Source organism: Dasypus novemcinctus, chromosome 5 (assembly GCF_030445035.2).
Source record: "Dasypus novemcinctus isolate mDasNov1 chromosome 5, mDasNov1.1.hap2, whole genome shotgun sequence".
In the NCBI taxonomy this organism is placed as follows: Eukaryota; Metazoa; Chordata; class Mammalia; order Cingulata; family Dasypodidae; genus Dasypus; species Dasypus novemcinctus.
This window is the reverse complement of record NC_080677.1, coordinates 14,792,073-14,804,460: the sequence shown is the minus strand read 5'-3', so window position 1 is coordinate 14,804,460 and position 12,388 is coordinate 14,792,073. Positions and strand designations below refer to the sequence as shown.

The 12,388-nt window shown below is 36.8% G+C and overlaps 1 protein-coding gene across 1 annotated transcript in view; it reads left to right on the top strand.

Annotated features, from left to right (window-relative positions):
* STK17A (serine/threonine kinase 17a) overlaps window positions 1-12,388 on the top strand; it is a 31,473-nt gene that overhangs the window by 16,449 nt on the left and 2,636 nt on the right. The window contains exons 4-6 of the mRNA XM_004449087.5: window positions 7,996-8,122; window positions 11,625-11,673; window positions 11,765-11,944. Coding sequence (XP_004449144.1) covers window positions 7,996-8,122; window positions 11,625-11,673; window positions 11,765-11,944 — 356 coding nt within the window. The remainder of the gene's footprint in view (window positions 1-7,995; window positions 8,123-11,624; window positions 11,674-11,764; window positions 11,945-12,388) is intronic.

Genomic DNA, 12,388 nt, shown 5'->3' with positions numbered 1-12,388 from the left:
CCAGAAGAATAGAGAACGGGTGCTCAGTGGCACACAGTAAATTGTCCACTATGAGTATTCTTAGTATACTCCTTAGCATTTATATTCTTAGTCTGTTCCTTCAGGCATCTGTGATGGAAAAGACCCCTGCTGATTCTCTGATGGTTGTTCTCATATCAAGTGTAAGTGTGGCTGTGGGGAAATTAAACAGTCTCAAGCATAGAACACACCACAGTGACTCTCACAGTTCCTAATGTTCATTCCACTTAACAAAGATAGCCTTATCAGCCCACAGAAATGAGATTAGGAAGGAAGGTAACCTGAGAAGGCTGAAACCCCTGGACCCAAAACAAGCTTTCCTAATCTGAAATTCTGCACCCTTATCTCACTGCACATCTACTGATATACTTTAGCCTTTGCTATAGTAGGCCCTCTAATAGAAAGGAGAGGCTTTACGGCAGTGATTTTCAAAATTTGGTATGTATCAGAATCACCCAGAAGTGCTTGTTAAAACAGATTGCTAGGCTCCAACCCTGGGTAGGGCCAGGAATTTGCATTTGTATCAAGTTGCCAGGCGATCCTGATGCTGTGAGTCCAAGGACTACACTTTGAGAAATACTACTGTTATTGCACATTCCTTAATACTTAAGTCTACTGTACTGTATAAATAATAATTCTTAGTTATTACTGCATGAAGGAATACTCTTAAGGAAATCAGGTAGAAGGATAATAGATGTTCTCTTAAGTACTAGTTTCCTACAGAAGAAATAAGATAATTTGGAAGCTTTCTTATTCTCTTCTTTAAGATGTCAATTTAATTTCATTATATAAATTGTCTTTCCTCAAAGATATTAAATTTATAGCACAATGGCTGAAATGGACAGTGTGGCACAGTAGCCACACTAGTTACAGAGGCCTGTTTTGAAGGCAAATGTGGACATATATGCACCCATGTGCAGTCCCAGGATGTTAATGTTGAAGTGGCCTTTGAAATCACCTACCTAAAATCCTTCATAACATGGGCGAGCAACTAGGGCTTGGCTTTTTCCATTTAGACTATTATATGTACTAAAAGTTCAAAGATTCTTCTTGGGAACACTGTCCAGGAAAAAATGGTCTCTTTAGTCCAGACTTGACCACCCATATTTAAGAAGCCTCAGTTAGTATTGCCCATGCAGGATTCCCAAAGTAAATGTTTGTACTGTATCATTTTTCATATTGGGTTTTTCACACTTAACTTTGTAAAGTCATATACTTGTTTTAACTTTTTATAATTTACTCGTTTTATGATGTAACAAGTGTCTCCAGGAACAGACCCTGATTTAAACAACATTGTACCTATAGAAAATGAGCTTTCAACTTATGAGTATTATTAAGCTACCAATTAAGTAGCAAGTCAGACAGGTTGCCAATAACTGTGTGTCATGGACCTTTGATGTTACTTGAAAGCAGTTAAAGGTGAATATTAAATTCTTGAAAACCAGGTTCAACTGTGTATTTACAAGGAAATTACATCCCTTTCTCCCCAATACACTCAGTATAAAATCCTATTCTTGTCTCCTCAATACGTTTGGTACAGCGTTCCTTCCAGGTTTACTAGAGGCCTTGATGACAATGATAATGACTGTGGGCCTTTCATGTTGGAAACTGGACTCTGGGTTTCCTAGACCCAACGTGGCAGGCCGAGTTCTCTGCCTCTCTCCTGCCCTCACACTTCCCATATGTGCAGTCAGAATTGCCTCTCAGGGAACAGCTGCAGGGGCAAGGACTGAGATGGAGTGGGTGTAGCAGCATTGTAGTTGGGAATGATTCCTACCAAAAGGCTTCTCAGAGTCTTTGTAAAGAGAGTCCACTGTCTTATACCTTTAATAGCTGTTGGTCCAGTGAAAAGCTATGCTTATAATATTGACTCTCAGTGTCTGTAAGGCCTTTTTTTCCCTATAAGATCTTGAAAGACTAAGCTATAAAAAAGATCATTTCCCCACATTACTTCAAAACTAAATATATTTTCCTATATTTTAATTCTGTGGCAGTTGACAAGCCCAATAAATAGGGTAACTTTGAATTAGTAGACCGTTTAATCCCCAATCTGATTATAATCGTTAATTCCTGTCCTGGGAAAGATGGTCTAAGTTCGAAGAACTATTATAATTGCTCCCATAAAAGAGATAATTGATTCATTGGAAAATACATTAGTCAGTTTATTGTCAGATCCTGAATGATCAGTTTGTCAAAGACTGCTTTCCTGGAAATGAGTATGGGAAATTCTTTGAGGAGTAGCAGATGCAGATTAGAAGTATTTATAAGTCTATAAAAATAGAAAGGACAATAAACTTTTGTGATTGATGGGAATGCCCACTTGTAGGCATGTTAAATGTTACAGGACTGACAAATCTGAGGAAAAACAACTCAAACAAAGTGAAGGCAAAACTAAAACTCCCACAGAGACTCAGTAATTTAGTGTATTAGTCATTCAGTAAAGTGGCCTGCTTTTATCTTTTAGGGGAAGGGCCCACCAAAAAATAACACAAAGAAATCCAGTCTTAAAATCCATTGCTTTTTGTCTTCAAATGGTCTTCTAGTTAGGTCTTTCAACAATTCAGTTAACTTGTCTGCCCTGTTATATGTGTGGTAAAAAGTAGAGCAGACTAGGAACTAGAAACTGGGTTCTAATAAAAAAAATTCAATTTAGCTTTTTTGCCTGATAAAAGGTTAAAACTTTATGATACGTTAAGCCTTATTAAGCATAATAACTTCAACTTTATCTTGGTGATAGTTCAGTAAATGTTAAATGGATTATGGACAAAGGTGACAATACTAAGATAAATTAAAAATTCCCCATGAAGGAGAGAAAACAGACTTTAGAAAGATAACCATTGTCTATTTGAGGACTGTCTACAATTTCCTCTTAATTCCACTGTCGTTAAGTCCCCATTGGCCTTCTTTCTCTTACCACCTGGGATTCGTATTAATTTAAATAGAATTAAGTATTGTGTGCCACTACTTCTTTATCATGAACTTGATTTCCTAGAAGGTGGCTTATGCAAACTGTACATTCTGAGGTATTTCTTCTCTTTGTTCTCAGCACATATATTTCAGCTTATTTGAATCAGGTATAGTTCACCATCAAATTGACAGAGATCTAATTGTACCTATATTTTATTTAGAGGGCTAAATTCTATTTTTTTTTAAATTGCTGTGGTCGAAACAGGGTACAGTTGGTAGGGGCTACCTAAAAACATTAACAGCGAAATTCCATGTATCATCTCTAATTTTATGAGAAATGCATTTTTCTAGCAACCTCTCTCTCAACTGATTTTCATTTTCAGAATGTCCCTACTTTGGTAGATCATGGAGGCATATAACTGGATCTGGATTTCTAATATAGTAAAACTAATAATTTTGGTCCCACTCGTTACCACTAAACCAGTTACCCTTTGTATGGCAGCTATAGAAAACATTTCCTTGGGAATATAAAGTGTAAACAAAATTTAAAAGAAAATATTTAAGCTATTTTAAAGGAACAAATGGTATTTAAGAACATTCACAGAATGTGTCTGTTATACTGCACATGAATCTTAAGGAGATTCAGTAAAAATTTCCTCTTAGCAATACTGTACTTGGTATTTTGTATATACTAAAAAGGACAAACCATGTTCAATGATGAATATATTTCACTCAGCCAAACTCCTCCGATCTAATTTGAATAACTGACATGTTCTTAGTTTCATTAGTAAAATTAAAGGTATCTTGAGAACTCAGTCTTGAGTATTCATATCATGATGCATATCCTATTCATATCCATGATGCATATGTAGCATAGGTTGTTTCTGAAGAAATATCTAGAAGCTAATTAGTAAAGAGAAGATGTGACTTGACCAAAGCCTACAATAATTTTATCATTGAAAGGAGAAATTTATTCTAATAATGATCAGTAAATTGAGCGTCCTCACTCAGTCCTTTTTTTCATGATGAAAGGATTTTTTAAAAAGAAGTTTTAGATTATGAAAATTTTACATTAAAAATATAGGGGATCCCCAAATGCCCTACCTCCTTCCCCTCCCATACTTTCCCACATTAACAGTATCTTTCATTAATGTGGTAGATTTCTTACAATTGATGAACACATACTGAAGCATTACTACTAACTATATACTATAGTCCCTTCTTTTATCATTTAAAATTACATATTTGACTCACATTACATTTTTCTTGGGTAACACTTGCTTAGAGGGTATCAAGATATTAAAACCAAAGTGACCTGTTACAAAAATATCACTTAGCCTTTCAATTTCCTTCTTTACCTATTGTAATCTAGCTTATTCTCCCACCATTTTATGAAACATTACTGTCTCAAAGCTTGTTTGCTATTTTCAGTGGCCTCTTCTTAGCCCTTATTCTTCCAATGCCCTGTTTTACTGCCCTCTTCTTCCTGCATTTCTTACTACATTGTCCCTAGGTTCTTATCCTGTCTCTCAGATTGCTATTTCTTCATCTCCTTAATAACTCTTGTTCTTACCGCTTAAGTATAATTATCAGCCAAAATTCATCTTGGCCCCCTTCTCAACATATACTCTTTTCCTTGTTTACCTCCATGGTTGTCATCTTCCCTATATGCTATTGACCTCCAAAAGCTGTCTCCCAAGCCTTGCATTCTCTCCATACTGAATTTCCAGCTGTCTATTGGACATCTCCACCTGGATGTCCTTCGGGTACCACAGATTCTGGGGATTCAAAATTGAACCAATTGTCCTTTCTCGATGACCTGGCTATATCAAGTGAGAACATAAGCATGTCATTCTTCCTACTACTACACATAATCAGTCACTATGCCTGTAGATTTTAACATTGTAATGTATGGAATTTCTTTCTTCTTTTTTGTTTCATACTTCGTCATATCTCCCCTCTCTTTCCTCACCGTGCTCCATACTTTTAAAACAGGATAAAGGCACATTCCTTAGAATGCCATTTCCGGCCACATTTCTTGTATTGGAGAATAACTGACACATTATGATATACATTGGCTCACCTGGATATTTTTGCATGCGCCGCTTAATTTCCCTGGAATCTCCTTTGTCTCCCCTCTGGCTTTCTCCCATTTTTTCCCAGAAGGACCTAAAATCCCAGTGATTCCCACCCCTTCCCCCCACCATTTCCTTTCTAAGCTTATGTCTTAACCATACTCTCACCCTTTTCACTTCATGGTATTCTCCAACTGCACTGGACTTCTAGTTGTTTCTTCCCATGGCAGCTTGTCTTTGCCTTAAGGATTTTTATACTTGCTCATCCTTCTGCCTGGGATGCTCTCTGCCTATCCTACCCCCAAGATAGTCTGCCACCACTGACTGCTTCTTAATATTGTTCTTTCCTCAAATGTTGGTTTCTCATAGTAGTTTTCCCTGACTATCCTATATCAAAGAGTACAAATATGCACACGCACACCTAGCAGGCACTCTCATCCTTTATCCTACTCTCTGTTCTCTACAGAATTTAAACTACCTGAGCCTATGTCATTTATTTGCACTTATTTGTCCTTTTATTCCCATTGGAATGTAAGGCTCCACAAGAACAGGGAACTCATGCCTTGTTTCTGCTATTTCCTCAAGGCATTACCTCAGTGGGCAATCAATAAAATTTTGTTGAATAAGTGTGAAATCCTTTTCTTGCTTCAGGGTGTGCTCACATATCTCCTCTGTGATTCTCCAAGGCAGAATTAATCCCCCTCATTGCCTTAGCACTTTGTATATACTACTACCAAAAGCACTTATAATGCGGAACACTTAGTTGAGCCTCATAGGTCCATCTGTTTTCTCTTCTCATTATGACTCTGTCAGAAGGGACTTAATACTCATAGTACCACAATTCTTAACCCATGATAGGCACCCTTTACATTTATTTAATGGTCACATTTCTCCAGTCACTTAGCAGATATGAATGTGTGCTTCTGTGTGCTAGGCACTGGTCATTGGGAATTGATGACAGTTATCAGTTCTGGGCCTCAGTCCTCATAGAGCATTGTAGTGCTCCACATTGTTGAAAACAGTTATAATTTCCCTCACTGCCATCCTAGTCTTCTCACCCAGTGGACGCTAGGTATAGAATAGAAAAAAATGTATTCTGAGCAAAGCATATACCATATATAAAGTTCCAGGTTTGAGAGAGAACATGGCAGGTGTGAGAGACTAAAAGATGGCTAGTGAGACTCAGTTTCTCTGAGAAAGAGAGAAAGAACATTGGTATATTGTGAGTGCATGATGAAAAAAATGTATTAGGCAAAGAAAGGGAGGGCTTTCTGAGCAGAGGCAATGCACGTACAGTGGCATAAGATGTGAGAGTGTATGTCTTGTTTAGGGATTATAAATTGATTTGAAACACAGATTGTTTTTAGGAGCAGTGACAGGAGATTAATCTCAAAAAGGAATAAGGGCCAGATCATAAAACATTCTAGTGCTGTTGGGAGGTATTTGTAATTTGTCAGTACCAATGCTTTGCAACTTACCTTTGGAATTACCCTTAATAGCAAAAGACGGTAAAAGTAGACCGTTTCTGAAGAAAACACAAATTCTTCTTTCAAATCTCATATTTTATTTGAAAAATTTTAGTGAATTTTACATTGTAATCCATAATATATCTGCGTGGTGTTTTATGTAAAAATGTCTTACATTATTTTTAACTGGATAAAAATGACCCCAGGCCTGTTAGCCTTATCAATCATTGATCCCATGGCTTTGAGTAGCCCTTGCACACTATGGTACATATCTTTTATCCCTTTCTCCTATGAGAGTGTGTCTGTTGGTGATGAGCAACAGCCAGGCGGGGGAGTATCATGATCAGGTTTATATTATGGGAAGATTATTACATTGTACAATGGAAGATGGATTGAAAATGGCAAAAACTAGAAACAGGAGTCTGTTGAATTGGTCCAGGTAAGAGATAATTAAAGCCCACACTGTAAGAAGTGAAGATAGAGGGGATACTTTGAGATTTAGGAACTAAAATTGGCATTGCTGGTAATTTCACTACATATGAAAATGAAGGGGATGGAGCATTTTGGAATGATTTCCCAGTGTTTGGCTTGGCCATTGGGATTGGGAATATAGAACAGAGGAATCGTTTTGTGGGGTTGGAGGAAGCACCTCTGCCAAAGATGTTTCCTGAATTCAAATCCTATAACACAGTGGGAAATTGAGGTATGTTATATTTGGCTAAATGAAAGTATCTGATTTTAATTGGCTATATGAGTCTGGAGAAGGCTTAGAAGTCATCATAATATAAGTGGCACTTGAAGCTTGGGAGTAGGTGAAATTACTCAGATATAGAGTGGTGGGAGAAGAGGGCCAACCAGAGAGAAATTTTGAGCAATGCCAATATTTAAAAGAAGGACTGAGGAAAAAAAGTCAAATAAAACAATGAGGGATCTATAGAGGGAGAAAGAGATAGAAGAGGAAGAAAGGAAAGGAGGAATTTTAAGAACACAGGGATAGCTAGCAATACCAGATGCTCCAAAATCGTTGCATGCAAAATAGCATCTGAAAGACATCCATTGGATTTGGTGGGTTGTTGGTTATTGAAAATTATTGATGACCTTAATGTGGGTAGATTCAGTAGAAGGGGTAAAATCTAGATTTAGCTGGATTGGTAAGTGATAGCAAGTGTAGATAAGCATGTTTTCAAGGAGATGAGCTTTGAAGGAAAAGGAGGGAGGGAGTGTGCTAGTTAGAAAGAGATGCAGAGTCATGAGGGATACATATATGTGGTTCAGTTTGGTTTTCAAGATAGGAATGTAAGCATATTTATATGCTGGGGAGGAGGTAGTGTAGTTGAGTAAGTTTGAAAATGCAAGGTGTGTACAAGGCCTGGTACCTTATACATAGTAAAATATTTATATAATGAATCAGTATTTACTGTTAAATTTCATAATCGTTTTGGATTCTTCACAGATGAAATTTTTGTATTTTATGGAATACATGATCATGGTTTTCATGATTTTTGGGGGGTGGGGTATTATCTTTTTAGCCTCAGAATATTTTGCTGACAAGTGGATCTCCTTTGGGTGACATTAAGATAGTTGATTTCGGCCTTTCGAGAATAATAGAGAATAGTGAAGAGCTCAGAGAAATTATGGGAACTCCTGAATATGTGGGTAAGTATTCCTAAATGTGGGCTATTTTGTACCTGGGGTCAGGAATCACCTTCCAGTTAGGTAACTAACTTACAGTGTGAACAATAGCAGTGTCTGACATCTGACATTAGACTAAAATTCTACCATTATAGAATTCATTCCTTTGGATTAACTTAAAAAAGTGAATACTTCCAAGAAAGGTACCCAGTTGGTGATCCCTTTCCTGGGAGGCCATGAGAATTTGAAGGAATTACTTCTAAAGGAAAAGGAGAAGGTTTTCCTAATAAGTAGAACATCCGAATTTCTTGACAGTGGATGGAAGAAGTTCAAGTTGGTAATAACCATTGGTAAAGAAATTGCAAGCAGTGTGATTCAAGGCATTGAGTTGGATTGATGCAGGGTTGAGCGTTTCCTGAAAAAAGAGATTAGCACACATAACATTTCCTCCGTCTCTTCTTCCAGATCTGTGGGGGTTTTACCACAAACCGGTGATGAATATGATTTTGAATATTTAGTTTTTTCTGTATTTAGAACATTTTCATTCTGGTTTTTCATTGTAATTACCAGTGTTTTGGTCTTTGGATCTATAATGGATCAGGTCTTTTCATACACTAACCTTCCTATTTGTATACTTTTGGGAAGTCTTTTGGTTGACTGGATTATATCACTGAGTAAATTTTCTTTTCAAGGAGGATTTTCTTAATATTTAAGTGACAACAATTTAATTATCAACACATTTTATTTTTCTCACAACTCTGTACATGCAGTTTCATTGCCTTTGTGTGTGATGCAAGTCATCTGAGGATGCCCAATTTTTTTTTTTAATTTTGCTAACCAACTTATTGTTCATGGCTGGACATTTTATTAGGTTGATGCAAAAGTAATTACAGTTTTGCATTGTTGAAATTTGCCATTTGATATTGGCATATCTTCTTAAATAAATGTGGTTATGTTATACATCATTTTAATGTGCATTTCTTTATTTTTTTGCTAATGACTTATTACTTGCTATTTGTTTATTTTATTTATTTATTTATCTACCCATCCACCCCCCCTCCCAGTTGTCTGCTCTCTGTGTCCATTCGCTGTGTGTTCTTCTGTGACCACTTCTATCCTTATCAGCAGCACCAAGAATCTGTGTTTCTTTTTGTTGCATCATCTTGTTGTGTCAGTTCTCCATGCGTACAGTGCCATTCTTGGGCAGGCTGCACTTTCTTTCGCGCTGGGCGGCTCTCCTTACGTGGCACACTCCTTGCATGTGGGGCTCCCCTATGTGGGGGACACCCCTGCGTGGCACGGCACTCCTTGTGCGCATCAGCACTGCGCATGGGCCAGCTCCACATGGGTCAAGGAGGCCCGGGGTGTGAACCACGGACCTCCCATGAGGTAGGCAGACACCCTATCCATTGGGCCAAGTCTGCTTCCCTATATTTATTTTAGACTATGGAAATGATGTTAGACAAAAAGCAAATTCGAGTGATTTTTTTTCAGTTCAAAATAGGTCATAAAGCAGCAGAGACAACACACAACATCAACAATGCATTTGGCCCAGGAACTGCTTAACAAAAGTACAGTGCAGCATTGGTTCAAAACATTTTGCAAAGGAGACAAAAACCTTGAAGATGAGGACTATAGTGGCCAGTTATCGGAAGTTGACAATGACCGATTGAGAGCAATCATCGAAGTTGTCCTCTCAAACTACACCAGAAATTGCCAAAGAACTCATCATCGACCATTCTACGGTCGTTCAGCATTTGAAGCAAATTGGAAAGGTGAGAAAGCTCGATAAGTGGGTGCCGTATGAGCTGAATGAAAATCAAAAAATCGTTTTGAAGTGTCGTCTTCTCTTGTTCTATGCAACAACTAACCATTTCTTGATTGGATTGTGATGTGTGACGAAAAGTGGATTTTGTACAACAGACAGTGATGACTAGCTCAGTGGTTGGACCGAGAAGCTCCAAAGCACTTCCCAAAGCCAAACCTGCGCCAAAAAAAGATCATAGTTACTGTTTGGTGGTCTGCTGCCACTACAGCTTTCTGGAGCCCAGTTAAACCATTACATCTGAGAAGTATGCTCAACAAATCGATGAGATGCACTGAGAACGGCAACGCCTGCAGCTGCCATCAGGCAACAGAAAGGGCCCAATTCTTCTCCATGACAATGCCTGACCGCATGTCGCACAACCAACACTTCAAAGTTGAACCAATAAAACTATGAAGTTTTGCCTCATCCGCCATATTCACCTGACCTCTCTCGCCAACTGACTACCACTTCTTCAAGCATCTTACAACTTTTTGAAGGGAAAATGCTTCCACAACCAGCAGGATACAGAAAATGCTTTCCAAGAGTTCGTTGAATCCCAAAACACAGATTTTTACACTACAGGAATAAGCAAACTTATTTCTCGTTGGCAAAAAATGTGTTGATTGTAATGGTTCCTATTTTGATTAATAAAGATGTGTCTGAGCCTGTCATAATGATTTAAAATTCGTGGTCCAAAACCACAGTTCCTTTTGCATCAACCTAATAAAAGCTTCCTCTGACTGCAACATAGAAAATAGACCAAAGGTGGGACAAGGAGCAAGTAACCCCTGAACAGGCATTTATCCAAGTCGGAAGGGAAAGTGCAGCGGGCCAGGGTGGGCAGTGGGGAAGAAGAGTACTCTGTGACTGGATTTGAGAAAGATTTAAAAGATAAATTCTGTTAGATACCATGCTTGATTGGCTAGAAGGTGTGAAAAGAGGAAAGTATAAAAAATTGTCAGTGGTCATTTTTGAAATACTAGAACTTAATAGAGCATGGTGGTGTGAAAATTACAAACATCTAGTTAGACTTTATAGTAATTCATGTTAATCCAATTTATATGTTTATTTCATTTAGGCACACAATTTTTTTAAACAAATTTTATTGATACATATTAATAAAGCCCAGTTCATCCAAAGCGTACAGTCAGTGGTATTTGGTATAATCACATAGTTGTGTGCTGATCACTTCAGTCATTATTAGAGCATTTTCATTATTTCAATAATAATAAACAGAGAACAGACAAACAAAATTTTTCACCTCTTAATCTATGTATGCTTCCCCCATTGTATAGCTGCTTTTTCTGGCTAGTCTGTCCAAAGTGTATAATCAATGGCTTTTAGTATAATCACAATGTTGTTCAATTTCATTACTCCGAAAAGAAAGATTCCATACCCCTTAGCATTCCTTCCTTAGATCTACATAGACACTAATCTCATTCATCTTTATAAACTGATTTATATTTACATTTCATATAAATGGAATCACTCTATGTCTGGCCTACTTAGTATAAAACGTTGAGTTTTTTTTGTCTGATACTAGCATTTTGTAGTATTAACTTACATTTGTTCAACTTCAGAGAAAAACAGTTTTATATATTAGGCACACACTTTGATAGTGTCTCATAATCTGTGGTGCTTATATAAATTTTTTTTAACCTAATAGCAAATTAGAATTTTTTTTAATGAAATGTTTTTTGTTTTTTGTTTTTAAACTAGCTCCTGAAATTCTTAGCTATGATCCTATCAGCATGGCAACAGATATGTGGTAAGAGTTATCTGAGAAAAGTTAATCAAATTAGTTTCACAAAATTAATATATTATGTGCTAATTTTTAAAAAAATTTCTTTCTGCTTTAGGAGCATTGGAGTGCTAACATATGTCATGCTTACAGGGATATCACCCTTCTTAGGTGATAATAAACAAGAAACATTCTTGAATATCTCACAGATGAATTTAAGTTTTTCTGAGGAAGAATTTGATACTGTGTCCGATTCAGCTATTGACTTCATCAAGTCACTTTTAGTTAAGAAACCTGAGTAAGTATTAGTTAATATTGATCTTTGTCAGTTTTTAAGTGAGTAATCTGTTCCAAACAAAAGCAGTGAAAAAACCTAAATACCAAAATGAAAACATGAAAATGTAGGCATAATATCACATGAAACTCATGGTGTAGTATATCTGTTGAAAGAAAAAAGCAAATATGAAAATATTTTTAGAAAATGAGAACTACATGTGAGTATAATGGATTTTTAAGTTTTTCAAAATTAATGTAATTACAAATGTATCATGTTGTGAATGAGACTCATAATTTATAGTAGAATTGACAGTGAAATAACAGTTAATCCCTAACAGATATTTTCCATCTGTCCTTGGACTTTCAAGAGGAGTTTTTAAAGATAATTTACTTAAAATATTTTTCAGCATTGTGGGGAGTTGAATGCAAATGTCAAAGCTTCTAGTTTTATTTGGGAAAAGATTTT